General features: G+C 37.9%; 1 protein-coding gene and 1 long non-coding RNA gene across 12 annotated transcripts in view; one reads left to right on the top strand and one right to left on the bottom strand.

Annotated features, from left to right (window-relative positions):
* Positions 1-19,923, top strand: part of LOC137488231 (uncharacterized) — a 235,286-nt gene extending 215,363 nt beyond the window's left edge. For both annotated transcript variants that reach the window (XR_015515389.1, XR_015515394.1), the window contains exon 5: positions 19,617-19,923. This is a non-coding gene — a long non-coding RNA (uncharacterized LOC137488231). The remainder of the gene's footprint in view (positions 1-19,616) is intronic.
* kirrel3b (kirre like nephrin family adhesion molecule 3b) overlaps positions 1-20,642 on the bottom strand; it is a 361,509-nt gene that overhangs the window by 77,015 nt on the left and 263,852 nt on the right. For all 10 annotated transcript variants that reach the window (XM_087293547.1, XM_087293545.1, XM_087293544.1 and 7 more), the window contains exon 5: positions 5,756-5,906. In XM_087293547.1, coding sequence (XP_087149673.1) covers positions 5,756-5,906 — 151 coding nt within the window. The remainder of the gene's footprint in view (positions 1-5,755; positions 5,907-20,642) is intronic.

The following is a 20,642-nucleotide window of genomic DNA, read 5'->3' on the forward strand; positions in this document are numbered from 1 at the left end:
TATTTGTAGATTATTATTTGTATTATTTTAATAAATAATATGAATACTACTCTGTACAATTAATGTTTTTACATAACGATGATGGTTGAGTTTAGGATTGGGATGGAGAAGAAGGTGGAAGGTAATAATAATAGAAGGTAATAATACAAACAGTATAATAATATTAATATATTGTACACAATAATGTAAAAACAGTAATTATAATGAGTATTAATTTGTATTTTATTAATAACTTCCCTCAACCTCAACCATCACAGTAATGAAAAACAGTAATTTTACAAACTAATATTTATATTATTTATTAAATTACCCATTAAATTGTATTTTATTAACGTATATATATATATATATATATATATATATATATATATATATATATATATATATATATATATATATATATATATATATATATATATATATGAATAATACTCTGTATAATTACTTAGTTGGTACGTGTGTAGGCATTAATAAAATAAAATACACATTAATGGATTATTTTATTAAAAATTGTGCATAATACTTTTATAATTACAGTTTTTACATTATTGTGATGGTTGGGTTTAGGGTTGGGATAGGAGTAGACATTAATAAAATACAATTTAATGTGTAAATTATTAAATATTATGAATAATACTCAGTATAATTACTGTTTTTAGATTACTGTGATGGTTGGGTTTAGGGTTGTATGTCAATAAAATACAATTTGATGTGTATTTAATGAATAATATCAATAATACTATTTAGTATAATTACTGTTTTTAGTACTGTGATGATTAGGGTTGGGGTAGTTGTTAATACAATACAATTTAATGCATAATTTATTAAATAATATGAATACTAGTCTGTATAATTACTGTTTTTACGTTACTGTGATGGTTGGGTTTAGGGTTGGATGTTAATAAAATACAATTTAATTCATAATTTAATAAATAACATGACTATTACTTGGTATAGTTACTGTTTTTACGTTACTGTGATGGTTGGGTTTAGGGTTGGGATAGGAATAGATGTTAATAAAATATAATTGAATGCATAATTTAATAGATAATATAAATAGTACCCAGTATATTTACTGTTTTTACAGATGTTAATAAAATACAATTGATGGGTAAAACAATACATAATATTAAATTTCAAAATTTCTAATTTAAATTTAATATTCAAAATGTCTTTCAAAATTTTAAATTTCTTTCAAAAAATATAAATAATTCTCATTAACTACCATCCATGGCTGCATACCTACTAGCAAACACCCCTATTCATACTACATAAAAACACTTGAGTGAACTTTTGTACTTTTCAAAAGTTTTTTTATGAACAAACAAAAAAAAATGACTTCACTCTTAGACGCTCTCATAATTTAACAGTTGAGGGAATGCCCATAGATAACACACTTTTCCACGCAATTATGCATCGGCTTCATTTATTCATATTAAACGTTTAGGTAATTTCCCCTGGAATGTTCTACCGCTGCTGTGGCAGTGTTTAGAGCTTCTCAGTTCTCTTTCCCCCTAAATCAAGCGCGCTGTGCATCGGCAGACAGCTGTCCTTCATCAATATTAAGTGATTTGCATGGCTACACAGCCTCCCCTCGGCCTGCAGGACTGCCCTGTGGAAACGCGCGTACCCTCCTGCATCGTGCGCACACATCCGTAGCTTTGTCCCTCCTGCTGATACCACCATAACTTATTCATTAAACACCTGCCAGTGTTTGATCCTCCAAAGGGGAAGCTTGCCGTCATCCGCTTGCTATTCACCGTCTTTATTTGTTCCCTTCTTCCGAGTTAATGTCTCACACGTTGCGGCGCTGCAGCTCAGGAGGGTAATGTAAATGTATCCCACTCAGACGGGTATTCATTTAGTCATTCAGAAGCGGACCGGGCCTCTGACTGCATGTAATTCTGAAAACCTCATTATCCTCTTTTGCGTAGCTCCCGTTCCACATTCACCTGCCTCTATCCTCCTCTCTCTCTCTCTCTCTCTCTCTCTCTTTCTCTCAGGGATCTTCCTTTCACCAAATTTCACAACGAGTCAACTCGCCTCTGCGACGCATTCAAAACATTTCCATCTTTCCACCGAGAGGTTGCTGTAATGAAATTAAAGAGCGCAGAGGCTTGGCAAATTTGCCTGCTCTGCGGCTGAGTTCAATTACAGTAGGTCTGATTTCTCGCGTGGTTTAATTAAACACAGACGGCGGTACGGGGGAGCAGATCTGGACAGCACTGGAGTGTGCAGAGTCTCTACAACTCTACACAGCATTTAGGGCATGGAGAATCAGACGGAAATGAGGGAAGAGAATGTAATACTTTTTTTTTTTTTTTTTATTATAGTCACTATTAAAAATGCTGAGTTTCACACAATTCCTTCATGTTGTCCTAACATAAGTTTACTAAATTAACTTAACCAAAAAATGTAAGGTGATTCAACATATACAGTATTGACCTTATTCTAAAATGCGGAAGTGCGCCTGTTTTCGCGATTGTCTTAGAACTTCCGTTTCAGTCGCCTATGGGAGAAATGACAAGGAATAATAAACGGCAAAAAACGGTCAAACTACTTGCTCTACAAACAAATGTTTGCATGACTATACAGACCAAGTAGAATAATATAACAAGGAAATATCAGTTTGCAACATCAAACAGCGAAACGAGCAGTTTTTAATGTCTAAAAATGAATGGAAGTGAATGAGACCGGAAGTCTCGTGCCAAAAATATTCAAATGGCAGCGCCCGCTCGTCTGCGGAGAATAAGGTCAATATGCTACCTGACTAAAGTCTTGTTGCTGATACAACAACAAATAATATCTTGACTTGTAGTTGATCATTTCGTATTATTAGAGGCTTTTAAGAAAGGCAAAGGCCTCTAGATTACGCTTATTTGACCAAAATAAAATATGATCATGCCTTGATTTGTAAATACTTAATTAGGACATTAAGGTCTGACTTTGCTTAGAAGACTCAGAAGTCTTGTCACTTAACAGAAATAAATTTCAGTATAGAATAAAAAAGTTATGGTGCAGTGGATAAAGAATGAGTATTGTGTCTGACTCCATCATGTGCTCGGAGGACTGCATCCATACATCTCTGCAATGACTCAAATCACTGATTTATAAAGTCATCTGGAATGGCGAAGAAAGCGTTTTTGCAAGACTCCCAGAGTTCATCAAGAGTCTTTGGATTCATCTTCAATGCCTCCTTCTTCATCTTACCCCAGACATGCTCAATAATGTTCATGTCTGGTGACTGGGCAGGCTAATCCTGGAGCACCTTGATCTTCTTTGCTTTCCGGAGCTTTGATGTGGGGGCTAAAGTATGAGAAGGAGCGCTATCCTGCTGAAGAATTTGCCCTCTCCTGTGGTTTGTAATGTAATGGGCAGCACAAATGTCTTGATACCTCAGGCTGTTGATGTGGCTATCCATTCTGCAGATTTCTTGCACGCCACATACTGAATGTAACCCCAAACCATGATGTTTCCTTCACCAAACTTGACTCTGTGAGAATCTTGGGTCCATTGGAGTTCCAGTAGGTCTTCTGCAATATTTAGGATGATTGGGTTGCAGCTCAACGGATCATTTAACTGCTTGTTTGTAAAACTTGTTTCCTCCATGTTTTTCTTTAGATTTTTTCTTTAGTTATTTCATTATCTTGGAATTTTTGGTCAGTGGAAGTATTTCTATTTTGAGTTTCTGTATTTTGAGTTGACTCAAAGTTTTCAAAAGCTTTGTTTGAACAAACAAACAAAAAATGATAGATTTATGATAAAGATTGACGGTAAAAACAGTGTCCTCAGTGTCCAGTTATTTTATACAAAACACCAGCACACTGTGAAAATAAATCAGTTAAAAAATGAACGGACAGAAAACTATCAGTATGTGTTGTGTTAAAATTAACCTTGATTAACAAATTATCTTGATTAACAGATGATTATTAAACATTTGGTTGGCTGGTTGGTTGGTAGGTAAGTGGGTGGGTTGGGTTGGTGGGTTGGTTGGCTGGTGGGTGGGTTGGTTGATTGGGTTGGTGGGTTGGTTGGTTGGTGGTTGGCTAAGTGGGTTGGTTGGTGGGTTGGTTGATTGGGTTGGTGGTTGGCTAAGTGGGTTAGTTGGTTGGGTTGGTTGATTGGGTTGGTGGGTTGGTTGGTTGGTGGTTGGCTAAGTGGGTTAGTTGGTTGGGTTGGTTGGTTGGTTGGTTGGTTGGTTGGTTTGTTTGGTTGGTTTGTTTGGTTGGTTTGTTTGGTTGGTTGGTTTGGTTGGTTGGTTGGTTGGTTGGTTGGTTGGTTGGTTGGTTGGTTGGTTTGGTTGGTTGGTTGGTTGGTTGGTTTGTTTGGTTGGTTGGTTTGGTTGGTTGGTTGGTTGGTTTGGTTGGTTGGTTGGTTTGTTTGGTTGGTTTGGCTGGTTGGTTAGTTTGGTTGGTTGGTTGGTTGGTTTGGTTGGTTGGTTGTTTGATTGGTTGGTTGGTTTTGACCAGATGAGAAATGGTTGTGCCCAACTTAGTCTGGATTCTCTCAAGATTTTTTTTCCCTCTTCCCTTTCGTCAATTGGTGCAATTTGTTTCTCACCACTGGCTTGCTTGGTGTGGGGCTTTTGGAGTTGTGCATTGATGAATTTACTTTTGAGTATTTGGACTTTCAGCAAAATTAAACCACACTGAACTGAACTAGGGCAACGCGGTGGCGCAGTGGGTAGCATGTTTACATCACAGCAAAAAGGTTGCCGATTCGAGCCTCGGCTGGGTGAGTTGGCATTTCTTATTTTCAGATTAATAAAGGAAGTGTTAAAACTGGACTAAAACAGTTTCAACTTATTAGAACTTCTTTGTTAAGCTGCTTTGACACAGTCTACATAGTAAAAGTGCTTTAGAAATTAAGATGAATTGAATTAAATGATCAACAGTATATTACAGCAAAACTGTTTTATATATGTGCGTATAGGTAAAATTTGCCAGGACATTACCCGTTTTTGCTCTCATCTGTTCTAAAAATCTCATAATGTTGTCCGCTTTGCTTAAGAAACAGATCTGGGCAAACATTAAAGCAGATACAAAAGTAACAAGTGTTAATGATGTTTAATGCCTGCTCTGCTCCACAGCACCTCTTCCTGCTCCCTGTGTGCTTCAAAGCGCTTCTTATGTCATCCAAAAAGTTGCACAAAGAAGCTGTCACTAGTAATGGCTCTCTAAATAGCATGCTCTGCTTTATTACTAATGGTTAACAGAATCAGTGAGGGTGTGGGCAATGCATGGAGGACCGTATTGTTCTGTGAAACTTGTAGAGATTTCCTCTAAATGGCCAAATAGAAAGCACTGAAATTGGGTGAGAACAATTTAAAGTCATTGTTAAATAAAAGTTTTTCAGAGGTATAAAGATATGATTGTATCCATCTGCAATAATTGATTTGAAATTTCAAGCACTATCAGAAGAAAAACACTGTCGTGACTTTTTTGTGCTTCATATTTTTGGGCTGCAAAAAATACCCACTTTTTTAAGGATTTGCAAATTGGTGTAATTTTCAAAATGGAAAAGATGGCTCATCTTAACACCACTCTCAGAAAGAGCAAACCTAAATCAATTATAAAGACCAGCGCGCAGTTCTCCCATTAATATTGACATCTAAGTGCTTTTAGATTAGCGTAACAGTGGCTTTCATTTAATGGAACTTAAGCCTGATCCAATCCAAAAAGAGAAAGATTAAACGTAGCTTTTTTTTGCTATTAAATTAAAACGATTTTAGATACTAGAGTATGGCATCGCTTACGTTGGATGTCAATGGTGACACTGGTCTCCTTCCCATTGGGCACAGCCTTGTTGGACGCTCTGCAGATGATCTTCTGTCCGGATTCAATGTTGGAGGCTGAGATGTAGAGCGTGCTTACGGTGCTTTCTCTTCGGCCATCTCTAAGAAGAGTCTGTAGGAAAGAAATAAAATATACGATTATGAAGAGCTCAATTTAATCGAAAAAAAGATTAAATAAAGGCATTATTTGTAACAGTAAACCCATTTAATCCCCATCACTTTTTAAAGTCATTTCAGTTCAGTTTCAGTTTCCTTTATTTTGTCATTCAAAACATCACAGTAGATGTAATGCAGAGTGAAATTACATTACACCCAGCAAGAACATCAGAAAACATTTTAAAAAGCTAATGCAATTAAGGTAAGGCCATATACTAAATTTTATTTACCGTATAACTTACATTCTGACAATAAACGTCCTTGTTTACCACATATACAGGTGCATGTGTGTGTGTGTGTGTGTGTGTGTGTGTGTGTGTGTGTGTGTTAAAAGTCAAGTAAAAGTTTTAGTTTTTCAGTTTCGGTTGCAGTCATGTGTGTTGAGGGTGAAAGACGGCACAAAACAACATCATTCAATATCATTCCCAAGGCTGAGATTCAGAAAGGCTCTTTCCCCCCATCTGCCCAAAGGAAATGGAGACAAACAGTCATTGGTGTGCTCGCGCTCTCTCTGCACATGGGCCGATTGTTTTTCTGGAGAAAAACAGCATGTTTTAGGCCTCCTTTGTGCCGTTTGAGAGCAAAGCTTTGGTGCGTGGCGTGTCGTACACCATAGAGGAAATCAATCTTCTTTTTCCAGTGGTCATAGTCTGTTGTGCCCAGCGCTAGAGCTCCATCTGGAAGCGCTCGGCAGAATCCACACGCTCTGTCAGGGAGAGATGCTAACCAGCGGCCAACACAACACTCATCCAGCAGAATAAGTTGGCCATCCAGAGAGAGTTTCCGTCTTGTATTGCAGAATGATTGGAAATTGCACTATGATACTCACTATCTGTTGATCTTCTTCATAAATTGTTTATCGACTGTCAAAATGGCTCAAATGACCCAATGAATACCAAAACGTGTTTATCCCTCCATGTAAACTTAAAGTTGCTCAAATTTTTATTCTCATATGTTGGTGTATTTCCTTTTTAAATAGAAACTAACAGTATGTGTTGTGTTGACATTAACCTTGATTTACAGATGCTTGTTAAACATTGGTTGGATGCTTGGTTGGTTTGATTATTTGGTTGGTTGATTGGTTGGTTGGTTGATTTTTGATTTGATTTTGATTTGATTTGATTTGATTCGATTTTGTTTTGATTTTGATTTGATTTGATTTGATTTTGATTTTGATTTGATTTGATTTGATTTGATTTGATTTGATTATGATATTGATTTTGATTTGATTTGATTTGATTTGATTTGATTTGATTTGATTTGATTTGATTCGGTTGGTTGGTTGGTTGGTTGGTTGGTTGGTTCGTTGATTTGATTTGATAGCAGGAAAACAGATAATTGCTCTGAACTTTGAGTTATAGGAGGGGAAAATAATGTCATCATAACTTTTTGGAGGACAGACAGTTCCCTTCAGACTCACAGATATGCAATATAAACTCCCACACCAAGTCTTTATTGACTTTTTTCTTCCAGTATTTCCATCATCACTTCAATGAATTTGCAGTATTTTCTCTGCTAGCATAACTGTTCTCTTTTTTTGTGTCCGTCTTCAGTGTCTCTGTTAACATCCTGTTCGCACTTCTCCACATCTCCACATGAATATGTTTTATTTTTTTTGCAAAAGGATTGCATCGTTGTGCGCATAGAGAACAGGACAAATGCTAAATTGTATACATGTGTGTATGTGCAACATGTGTGTGTACACAGAAAACAGCCAGCATTGTTAGAATTTCTTTTGTTGTTGTTTCTTCTTGCACTTGGATGGTTTAAAATCACTTGAATGATCACATTGGCAAGGCTCAATACTGCCCAGACTCTGGTAAATGCAGCTACGCCAACATTTTGAGAAACTTTAAAAAGCGTGGTCCACGAACGTTTCGCTGCATGTTTCAGATGACAAATCCACTAGAGGGCGCTCTCTACATTTATGTGAATTTGAACTATGTCACTTAGTGTGTGTTTTCCTGTACGTTTTAGATACACACTCTTTTTGTACACTTCCATAAGAATGTGGGGCTTGTTGTATAGATGACCAGCAACTAAACTTTAAAAAACGTTGCTTCATGTACGTTTCGTTGCACGTTTCAGATGACAAATCGACTAGACGGTGCTGTCTAAATTTTTTGTGTGAATTTAAACTGTTATTTAGTGTGGGTTTTGTTGTTTATTTCAGATACATGCCCTTCTTGTACACATCTATTAGAAGGTGGGGCTTGTTATATAGATGACCAGCAACTAAACTTTAAAATACGTTGCTCCGCGTACGTTTTGCTGCACGCTTCAGATGACAAATCCACTAGAGGGCGCTGTCTACATTATTTGCAAATTTGAATGATGTTTCTTAGGGTATGTTTTGTTACGTTTCAGACACATATCCATAAGAAGGTGAGGCTTGTAAGGCTCACCAGCAACTAAACTCTTCCCTAAAACCAACCAATAGTGATTTCAAAAGCTAACGCAAGGGAAAAGTGCACTAAGACCACATAGTTTTACTTTGATTTTACATTGATTTTGAGGAACCAAATCTTGAATCTAAGCACTCTCCATCACCATACACATGTTTCTGTATGGAATTAGATGAGGCAAATGTATTAAGTTACAAATAATAAACAATATTAAGTTGTACTGTGGTATTTATTTGGTCTTGAGCAAAGAACTGCATATAAATCATCCTTTATTCGTCAATACGATGTCCCCGTGATTATCATTTGCGTGAAAAGGAACAAACATTGGCTTTACACTCCCCTCTAGTGTTAGTTATACCTACAAACTGCTTCCAGACTAATGTACAAGTGCATTTTTGCAGTTTCACAAATATGTAGGCTATGTGTTATGCTTTTAGAATTCCCATCTTATACAACCACTCAAATCTAGCTACTGTATGAACATCATTAATGAAAGTGCAGGTTCAAACGTGAGAAAGTGTTCCAGCAAAACGTCCCATCAAGCCAAACCCCCACAGCATCTTGTGGCCTTTTAAAGCCTTGCGTGGGAGGCCAGTCAAGACCCCATCTGTGTCTCTAAAAGACCATGTATTAATGTCATCAACTCTCCCAAAGAATCTGCAAGAATAATGTACTTTTGAGCCTTTATAGTCAGTCGCTAGTAATTAGTCTTGTCATCGCACAGGCCAGTGATAGGGAGCTCGCTAATAGTAGTAATTACTAACTCATTTTTTTCTTCTTTTTGCCGCCGATTTGAAATACAGCAATAAAACCTCACACTCAGCATCCCACCAACAGAGAGAAAAATAGAAGGAAACTAAAAGAGAGGATAAAAGAGGCATGTATTTAAAACACACTGAGAATGTGTTATTATGGGTGACACAAAGACCTTAATCACAAAACACTAGAACAAGACACATTTCTCACCCTTTTCATAACTAAAGAAGGTGTTCTGGGTTGTAAAATGTCAAACATTTCTTTCCAGTTCACCTTGAATACATTCAAAATAGGAGTGGTGGCTGTTTTGTTAGCTCGGCTTCTTGAAACCTTTATAATCTTTGCTTTTTTGGGTTCAGTGGGTTTCTTTTATTTGTATTACACAAAGATTGGAACAAAAAGTCACATGATTTACTCCCGGACTTGATGCATGATGGGATTTCTGTTGTGTGTACACACTCTCGAGAGGCCTAGACCATGAGGGAAAGGGTCCAGTGTCCTGTCCTTTCCAACAAGTTGAAACTGTTTTCACACAGCAGCCATCTTTAAACCGAATGTGAGCCCTACTAAAAAAAACAGCTTTAACCAGCCCTGGTTGGCTGGTTTTAGCTGGTCGAACAGCCTGGTTTTAGCGGGGTTTTGACCATTTCCAGGCTGGTTTCCAGCCATTTCCAGCCTGGTCTTAGCTGGTCAGGCTGCAAGATGACCAGCTTAAACCAGCTTGACCAGCTTACCCAGGCTGGGAGCCCAGTCAAAACCAGCTATGTCCAGCTTAAACCAGGCTGGTCAAGCTGGAAATGGCTGGAAACCAGCCTGGAAATGGCCAAAGCCCCTCTAAAACCAGGCTGGTCAACCAGCTAAAACCAGCCAACCAGCCTAGGCTGGTTTAAGCTGGATTTTTCAGCAGGGTGGTGGCTGATTTCTTAGCTCGGCTTCTTGAAACCTTTATAATCTTTTATTTTTTGGGTTCAGTGGGTTCCTTTTATTTGTATTACACGAAGATGGGAACAAAAAGTCACATGATTTACTCCCGGACCTGATGCATGATGGGATTTCTGTTGTGTGTACACACTCTCAAGAGGCCAAGACCATGAGTGAAAGGGTCCAGTGTCCTATCCTTTCCCAACCATGTATTTCACATGGCAGCCATTTTGAAACAGAAAGTGATGTTCATGAAAAGAACAATTGGAGAAAGGTGAAACTGTTTTCACACAGCGGCCATCTTGAAACCGAATGTGAGGATTTTCAATAAGGGAAACTTGCATCACCAAAATGGAGTTGCTACCACAATTGAATTTTTTTTTCTGCCAATACCTTTATACAGTGGTGCTCTTTGAAGGATCTCTCTATTTCATATGAGATACATCAGCTCTATTGAAGGTAAGACTATTTAATAACACAATAGACATCTGCTTTGACCTTGCTTATTGAAATGTATTGTGCTTGATCAAGCTATTGAGTAATTCGGTATGTGATGAGAAGAGTTTTTGTTTCGTTATGTTGGCTCAATCTTTCTCCTTGAACATGTTTGTTATTGGTGAAGGTTAGGTGTGTGTTATTGTGAGGTTTACAATAAGCAGATGTGCTTGTTATTCCCTTTGTCATTGTTTGTTTATTTGTTTGTTTCTTTCTTCTTTCTAATGTGATTAGTTATGGTTCGTTAGAGTAAAAATGTATTAACGGATTGGTTTGAATGTATTTAACCAACATTTTACCTGTAATAATATGCTATTGTTAAGCAACTGTTGGTTTAAAAAAAAAATTATTTGTGTTTATCATGATTTATTTGTATGGATATACTAATAAAAATATAGGTTATTTCAGTAATGGCTGTATCATATGATTGCATCATTTCAAGCTATAAGGTGATATTGAAAGTATATACCAACTACTGGTATTATCTTACCTTTTATACAGTACACAAACCATATTTTGTAATGGCATGCTCCAGCTTTAGAACAATTTCTTTGAATGTATGATAATATATCATATAGTAGCCCCAAACACACAGCAAAAGTGGTTAGAAATCTTTAGCAGACATAAATATTACCATTTTGCAGTGGCCCAGCCAGAGTCCTGACATAAATCTAATTGAGATTCTATTGAAGGAGCTAAAGATCAGGGTGATGTCAGGGAGACCATGAAAGAGTTGGAGCCAAGATGAATGGGCAATAGACATGCAAAAGCTAATCAGCAATTAATCGCCAATAAAGGCTTTTCTGTTGACTAATAAGTAATTTGTAGTTACTAATATACTGTAATACATGTTTAAGATGCTAATATGGAACTTAAATATATAAACCATATTTTGTAAAGGCACTGCCCCAGCTTTAGTAAAATTTCTGAGAGTGTTTTATAATATATTGTTTATTAACCAAAAACACACACACAAGTGGTGAAGAAATGGTTAGCAGACATAAATATTAACATTTTGCAGTGGCCCAGCCAGAGTCCTGACATAAATATAACCTAGAATCTGTAGAATGAGCTTAAAGATCAGACTGATCAAGGAGACAAGCCAACCTAAAAGAGTTGGAGCCGAAAGGAATGGGCAAAACTACCAATGGAGACATGCCAAAAGCTAGTCAGCAATTTATGTAACCCAGGCTCATTGTGGAAACATAGCCCCGTGGACGTTTCTGCAGACCACGAAATACATCCCGGGAGGTACGTATTCGAGCAGTTTTTGTTTTCGCGAATCCGCGAGATGCCACTGTGCGCACTTTTTTGCGTCTCGAACGCCTTTCGGGAGCGCGCTATTCGTGTCGGCACTGTTCTCTTGTGAAAAGCCGGCGGAGGCCGCTGTGGAGTGTCCATCCGTCCGACTGACTGGCTGAACAACTGAACGATCGACCGGGCGGCCGGCCAATCGGCCGACCCAGCTGCCTTCCTCTTCCACCTCCTCCTTCCCTAAACCCAAGCGACGATTTGCAAAAGCCGTCCAAAAAAAAAAAGCAAAAGCCCTCGTCTGATTTTGACCGCGTTTTCAGATCTCGCCGCGTTCTCGACCTTATTTTTTGGATTATGTTTTTTATCTTACCTGATTTCTGGAACCGCAATTCCCCGGACTCGATCCCGGTCATCCCCGTGGCCGGCTCCTCCTCCTCCGGGCCTCCGCTCCGCCGACGTAACACTGAGAGGTGACACAGAAGTGAGCACCCTCCACACAGAGGTGAGACGTCAGCCGGAGAGCACGAAGAGGAGGAGCGGCGTCACACTGCCCCATAGCGTTCGCTCGAAAAAAAACAAAACGCGGCCATATGAACCTCCGGCCACATAAATCGCAGTCTCCAGAAACGTCTGCGGGGCTCAGTTTCCAGAATGAGCTTGGGTTGAATTTATAGCCAATAAAGGCTTTTCTGTTGACTATCAAGTAATTTGTAGGTACTAATATGTACACTTTAGTTACTGATAGATATGTTTAATATACCAAAATGGACCTTTTATATACAAACCATATTTTGTAATGGCAGTGCCCCAGCTTTAGTACAATTTCTGAGTGCGTATGATAAGATATTCTATATTAACCAAAAACACAAAGCAAAAGTGGTAAAGAAAGACATAAATATTATAAATATATAAATAAGACATAGTGGTTAGCAGACATTAATATTAAGATTTTGTGGAAGAAGCTAAAAATCAGGGTGATGTCAAAGAGACCCGCCAACCGGAAAGTGTTGGAGCCAAGATGAATGAGCAAAAATACCAGTGGATTAATTGCTAGCTAGCAATTAACAGCCAATAAAGACTTTTCTGTTGATTATCGAGTGATGATTTCTAAACAAATTTTAGGAGGTACATGTGCAGGTGTTTTGTCAAGGCTAATTCATTGTTGACAATCATTCTATTATCCAATCAGCGTAGGACCAAACTCCTATAACTACTCAAGCAAGTCCTACCTCTGTTTCTCTTAACTTTCAACATCCCTCCACTACTCTCTCTTTACACCTTTAAACCCAATTCCTACTTAAATTGGAGTTGGGGAACGCTTTGAGGCCAGTCACTGTGCTCGGACCCCTATCACCATCTCTCCCCTGACAAGTAGAATAACACGAGTTAGGGTGTCTCTCCAAGCTCAGAGCCATTTTGCTGGACAGAATGCCAAATGTGCATAACATATTCAGCCTAATATCTCTAAGTGTGAACTTGTGCTCATAATACTTAATTACAGTTTATTCCAATATTCCAATACTGTAAAAGACCCATGTGGACTGAATTCATCGCAGTGTTAAAACGGCTGAAGGGGTCTGACTAAATGTAGGCCATCCTATACTGTACGGCGTATTGTGTTTGTCATGGAGTCGGCAGTGAGCGTGACGGCTGTGGCTCCGCAGACTAGGTGCTCACCTCACCAGCTGAAAGACACAAGCTGTCAGCCGCAGGACGTGTCAATGTAATATCCTGCCTGACACAGTCCGGATTGTTTCCCTCATTGCTCAGGGCCTGTCTGAAGTCATTAATCTTGAATGGGGCCTGAAACAGCCAAGGACTCAACACTTAACCGGGACCGGGGCCCGAAATAGCTCCAAATTACAAATAGATAATTTCTGCTGGTGCAGCCCGGAGCGTGTCAGCTTTCTCTACAGGAAGTGAAGGCTGGAAATCAGGAGAGGAGAATACGGTGTTAGGTATGGGGCCCGAGACGGAATTAGAAATGTCAAAAAACTGGATGTGTGTTTTAGGGCGCAATGGCTCAGCTGCGCGTGCATGTCAAACGGGCCTGTCCCTTGTCAAATGTCAAAATCTGAAAATAAAGTGTCTTCGTTGGCCGTTTACTCGGTTTAAAAGGTTAGCAAATGTCAGTAAACATCCTTTTGAAGTGTGCCGACAAAAATTGTGTGAAATTAAGGTTGACATCTAGGGGGACTGAAAAAGCGGGAGTGATTTGCTGATTAGACCTCAAGGCGCACTAATACTAATAATTTAGACAACATTAGCATGTCGTCGCAAAGTCCCTTAACGCGCTTTGAAACGAGAGCCGTCGCTGGAAGGTGTTTCAAATCAGCGGCAATAATTGAGGACCAGCATGGCCACACGTTTCGCCGCCTATTACCACGTATTAATTTCACTTTAAGAGAGATAAGTGTTCCGCCGCTTTGTTTTTCCATCTCTTTCAAAAAGAGTGTATAGTTCTGTTTCTGCTCCTGGGGTTAAAAGCCATTCTTTGATTAACTAATTTAATCCTGCACCTCCAGTTCTGATTAATTTCCGCCATTTTACGGTGCAATTAATTAGATGCCTTTTTACTTCTCTCCTCTTCTACTTTTAATTTCGGTGGCAAAACCGCAAGAAGGTTAATTAAGAGGGGGTTGCAGCAGGGAGGGGGTGGGGAGTAAATGTGGTGGAGGCAGACTGATGTTTCAAGCATTAGCAGAACAGCCTAAATTCAGCAAAGACGAAGCGTGAAGGCGACAGTCAAGCTTGTGTGTCGGCGGCGCCGCGCTGCGTGCTACCTGATTCAGCAGCACGAAACAATTTGCCACTTTCGGTTTGATACTAAAGTTAATTAGAACTCTATTTGAAATATTGAAATACTCTCTCATGGTGGGCATTACTATTTAAAAGCCTTCACTAATTAAACAGAAATCTAGGCAGGGATGAAGTCTTGGGGGTAAAATTTAATTTGAGACACAGATGAGGAGGAGGGTTATGGGAAGTTTTGAAGACTTGTGGAAGAGGAAGACAAAAAGGTGAAACTAGTGGTTGAATGTTCAGCTCTGTAGGAAAGCCAAATATGTGAAAAAGTGGAATATGGGGAATTAATTAGTTCCACCAACCTAATGTCAGGGCCGGATTGACCAATGGGCATTGTGGGCACTGGCCCAGGGGCTCTTGTGCGCTTGGGGCCTCTGCGATGGTGCCCCTGTGTTAGTGTGGGTTTCCTCCGGGTGCTCCGGTTTCCCCCTCAGTCCAAACACATGCACTATAGGTGAGTCGAATAAGCTAAATTGACCGTAGTGTATGAGTGTGTGTGAATGCGAGAGGGTATGGGTGTTTCCCACTTTTGGGTTGCAGCTGGAAGGGCATCTAATGCGTAAAACATTTGCTGGATAAGTTGGTGGTTCATTCCACTATGGCGACCCCTGACACGTCTTTCTCTGACCAGCCAAAGCACCAAAGCTCAGTTTGAATTTTTCACATCATGCTTGTCAATCTGGATAACAAGTAAACACATTTTGTTTTTGTTTATTACACACTTTTTTTGTTTATTTAGGGTGAAATGCTCCCACAGAGGGTCTCGCAGATTTCTCTGCCTTCTCTTTTTTGCTCCGTCCTATCTATGAGGCGCCAAACGGCTGGCATCAATGCACGAGAGAGGCAGAGAACGTTTACTAAAGTTTTTTTTTTTAATAATCAAACGTCTCTGCGTCGCGCGACACAACAAATCAATAATTAAATGATTTGCCAACGCTTTTAGTAATCAAATTTAATGAATTTTATTGATTCGTTGTTGTAGCCCTATTTATTATTACTTATTTGTTTCTAAAAAAATTAATTTCAAATGTCTAAATATTCTTAAAAATAAAATATTCTTTAAAAACAGTATACCTGAATTATTAAACTATTATGTTCTACAAAATGTATTCTTTTTTCTATTTTTAGTGGCAATTATATCGTTTATCGCAATTATTTTGGGTGCAATACATCGGCCAGCAAAAAATAAGCCCTAAATATATTTGAACTAAAAATATATGTAACACTAGAAACACTTTCACTTTTGATCAATTGACAGCACTGCTATTGAATCAAAGCTATTAATTTCCTGATACCACTATTTCCTGGAAACATGTTTCTCACTGTATTTCACATACTGTATAATGCATCCAAACTAGACATTTAGTCTAAGCTATAAAGAGAGCTTATAAAAAGTCGACCCTTGCTGAAATTCATTTAAAAATGCACAAAATCACTCAAATTGCTGACCTACTCTGAATCTATTCTGCACTCCTTCCCATACTTCAGCCTCCACGTCAAAGCTTTTGAAAGCAAAGAAGAACAATGTGCACCAGGTGTCACAATCACGAGCGATCTAATCCTGGCAGTTCGCTGGGATTCACAAAGATCGCATAGAACTACAAATTCGACATTATATAGACTACAAGATCCAGTCATGCACTGCACACACACACCAGTTCCTAATCCTGGCTGATTGCTAACACACACTGCTGATCCTGTTCATAACTGATTACATGGACTACGAAGAGAGCACTAACACACAGACTTTGCTGAGTCTTGTTATACTGAATTGTAAACATTACGATGCGTTTTCCTTGCCTTGCCTTCAGTTTGAACTTTGCTGTGTTTACGGTTCTTGCTGCCTGTCCTTTAACCATCCGTCTGTCTTATGACCTTGACTCTGAATTGCCCGTATACATCTGTTTACCCCTGTGTTGAACGTTGCTGGCCTGAACATTCCCTGTTGAATAAATCCTGCATCTGGATCCGCACCTCTTTGTCAGTAACCCACTTCACATTACACCAAGATTGGCCAGCCCAGTCACCAGACGTAAATATTATTGAGCATATCTAGTGTAAGATGAAGGAGGAGGCATTGAAGATGAATTCAAAGAGACTTGATGTACTCTGGGAGTCCTGCAAGAACTCTTTCTTTGCTATTCCAGATGACTTAATCAATAAGTGATTTGAGTCATTGCAGAGATGTATGGATGCAGTTCTCCAAGCTCATGATGGAGTCAGATACAATACTCATTCTTTTTTCTTCTGCACCATGACTTTATTTGCTATACTGTACATTAGTTCTGTTAAGTGACAAGACTTTTGTCTAATCAAAGTCAGAGACTGTGTTTCACATACTGTATAATACATCCCAACTAGACATTTAGTCTGAACTATAAAGAGAGCTTTTAAAAAGTCGACCCTTGCTGAAATTCATTTAAAAATGCACACGCTTTGCAAAAAAATCGCTCAAATCGCTGACCTATTCTGAATTTCCCCTCCATCTCATCCGTGTGCTGCTTTGCCTTTGTTGTGCTTTATCATCACATCTACAACACTACTATCTGTACTTTTCTGCAGCTCGTCAGGTGATGACATTCAGAGGCCAATAGAAATCTAGCAATGGAGGGAACGACACATTATGGCACGACGTTAAGTGTCTCGGATAGCAGAAATGCCAGTGCAATAAAAAGACATATTGGCTTGATACTTCATACAGAGCCTGGCCCTCATTTGTCCCGATTATGAGGCTGATGAAGGAGTGTGTGTGTGTAAGAGAGAGAGAGTTTCCGCCTGTCCCATTCTCTATTATTCAGACCAAGTGATCGTGGCTTAATTGACTGCATTGCTTTTTAATAGTATGAATAGAAATATTAGAAAGCTCAACCATCTACACTACCTGACAAATGTCTTGTCGATCTTAGTTTTATGAGCAACAAATAATAATTTGACTTCAAGTTGAACATTTGGGAAAAGTGGCAGAAAGTCGATTTTTCTGATGAATCATCTGTTGATCTGCATCCCAATCACCAAAAAAACTTCAGAAGACCTACTGGAACCTGCAAGGACCCAAGATTCTCACAGAAATCAGTCAAGTTTGCTAAAGGAAAAATCATGGTTTGGGGTTACATTCAGTATGGGGGCGTGTGAGAGATCTGCAGAGTGGATGGCAACATCAACAGCCTGAGGTATCAAGACATTTGTGCTGCCCATTACATTACAAACCACAGGAGAGGGACAATTCTCCAGCAGGATAGCGCTCCTTCTCATAGTTCAGCCTCCACATTCAGTTCCTGAAAGCAAAGAAGGTCAAGGTGCTCCAGGATTGGCCTGCCCAGTCACCAGACATGAACATTATTGAGCATGTCTGGGGTAAGATGAAGGAGGCATTGCAGATGAATCCAAAGACTCTTGATGAACTCTGGGAGTCCTGCAAGAACGCTTTCTTTGCCATTCCAGATGACTTTATTAATCAGTGATTTGAGTCATTGCTGAGATGTATGGATGCAGTCCTCCAAGCTCATGATGGAGTCAGACACAATATTAATTCTTTGTCCACTGCTCCATGGTTTTATATTCTATACCATGCATTATTTCTGTCTAAGCAAAGTCAGACCTTTATCCTAATTAAATAATTAATAATCAAGGCATGATCATATTTTATTTTGGTAAAATAAGAATAATTTATTTATTTATTTATTTTATTATTTTACTAGAAATGTCCCATTAAGATACAACATCTCTTCTACCAGGGAGTCCTAGTCAAAGACAGGCAGCTTAGGAGAAAGTTAAAAAAAAAAAAAAAAAAAAAAAAAAAATATATATATATATATATATATATATATATATATATATATATATATATATATATATATATATATATATATATATATAATAAAAATAAAAAAATAAATAAAAATTAAATAAAATAAAATAAAATAAAATAAATTAAATTAAATTAAATTAAATTAAATTAAATCTAATTTAATTAAATAAAATAAAAAAATAAAATAAAATAAAAGTACGTCACAACACATACAAACACAAAAAATAGTATAAGCCATAATCAATTAAAACATATGCAGTGTTCGAAATTTACAGTTTAAAATATTTTTAAATATAGCGATAGATGGAACAGATTTCATATGCAGTATATGTTCATTCCATACATTTGGAACATACTTAGAGAATGCAGATTGACCTAACTCTGTGTGAAAAAATGCCATTTTAATTAAGATTATTTCTGCTGATCTGGTATTGTAAGTATTTGAACAGTACTCCAACAAATAAGATATATACTGTGGTAATTTACCAATTAATGCTTTAAAAATTAAAACTAAAATATGTTGTTTTCTCCTTAACTGTAATGAGGTCCATTCTGTCATTTTATATAGATTACAGTGATGTGTGCGTGCACTTGAACCAGTGACAAATCTTAAGGCACTATGATAACCAATATCCAAAGTTAAACATTCAGTAATATGAATGTAAGTAATCTAGAGGCCAAATGATCAACTAGAAGTCAAGTTATTATTTGTTGTACCTTATATTTGGATAGGCAACAAGTCAGCTAGTGTACATCCATCACAATGCCCTGTCCCTCACACAAAACTGAGCACTCGTCCTTCGATTAGCAGCACCTCTTTTAGCGAGTGTGTTGATGGACAATTCGGCATTTAGTAACACCAGCTAAATCAATGGTGTTTATCTGCTCTTTAGAAGCAGCCAATAATGGTATCCGGATGAGGGAGGGTTAGCATTGGTCGAGAGGATCTTGCAGGGACTCTTTATTTATATTGCTTTGTTGATTACTCTGCTGCGGTTTTCTGCTTTAGGTTGACCTCGGAAGAAGATCAGAAGGGCAAGTTATGAGTTTTGATTGAAGCAGGAGGATTATTAATAGTATTTGAGCTGGTAAAACATACATTAAACATCAGCAGCATGAAAGGGAATCATTCTTACGTTCAGAGAAAAAGGAAAAAAATGTGAAAACAATATGGCTTTGCCTTATCTTGCCATCTGTTTGTTTGTGTTGACACATTTTGCAGGGTAAGGAGGACAAACATGTCTCTGTCATTGCAGTTAGAGGCTGGATTTCCAGGGATTTTCTTCCAATCAAATGGAGCTAAGGGCTAAAGCGAATGAGTGCAGATGGTGCAAGCAATCATGACCACAGATGGCTCGCACCACGAGTGGCCATTTCATTTCAAATTGAAGACAGCTTTATACTGTATTTGGAAAGGAAATTCAAAGAAAAACATTTTGATAGGTGCAGTTATTTTTAGGGAAGAAATAAAGAGAAAAATAACCAAAAATAAAGTTTTCTCAAAAATAAAAAAATGCATCAATTTAAAGTATGATTTATATGTGTTTGCTTTTATGGTTTTATGGAAATCATGGATCTTGATTAATTATTATACATTGCATGACAGTCTTTGATATTTCAAAATGCTAAACAAATATTTAGTTTTTTTATATTCAAATATTTTAGTCAATATTGATATACATTTAAGAATTTACATGAATACAGTGCTTCTAATGTATTAAATTACTACCAAAATCAAATAAATGCATACAGAACATTTAATAAATAATTAAAATGGCATGTTACAGCCCTAATGAGCATGTTACATAGAGCATAGATACATATTGCAATGATTTTGGGTACTTACTTAGCGATGCAAGCACACATATATGCAAAATCCTGAAATGCTCTGCTGATTTGCACTATAATACCTGTGTTATAACTTTAAACTATCAACAACCACCACTGAGCGATATTCTAGTGATCGTTCCCGGGTTGTTGCTAGAGCGGATATGTTTGCGGCCGGAAGTTAACCAGAAATATTTCTATTATTTATGAAATTTCATATTTGTTGTATTTTATTAACGTCTACCCCCACCCCAACCCTAAACCCAACCATCACAGTAATATAAAAACAATTGTTGTACCGAGTATTAGTTATGTTATCTATTAAATTACCCAATAAAATGTATTTTTTAACGCCTACCCCCACCCCAACCCTAAACCTAACCATCTCAGTACTGTAAAAATATGAATTATTGTTATACAG

The sequence above is a fragment of the Danio rerio genome, chromosome 18 (assembly GCF_052040795.2).
Source record: "Danio rerio strain M-AB ecotype USA chromosome 18, GRCz13ab, whole genome shotgun sequence".
NCBI classification, from domain to species: domain Eukaryota; kingdom Metazoa; phylum Chordata; class Actinopteri; order Cypriniformes; family Danionidae; genus Danio; species Danio rerio.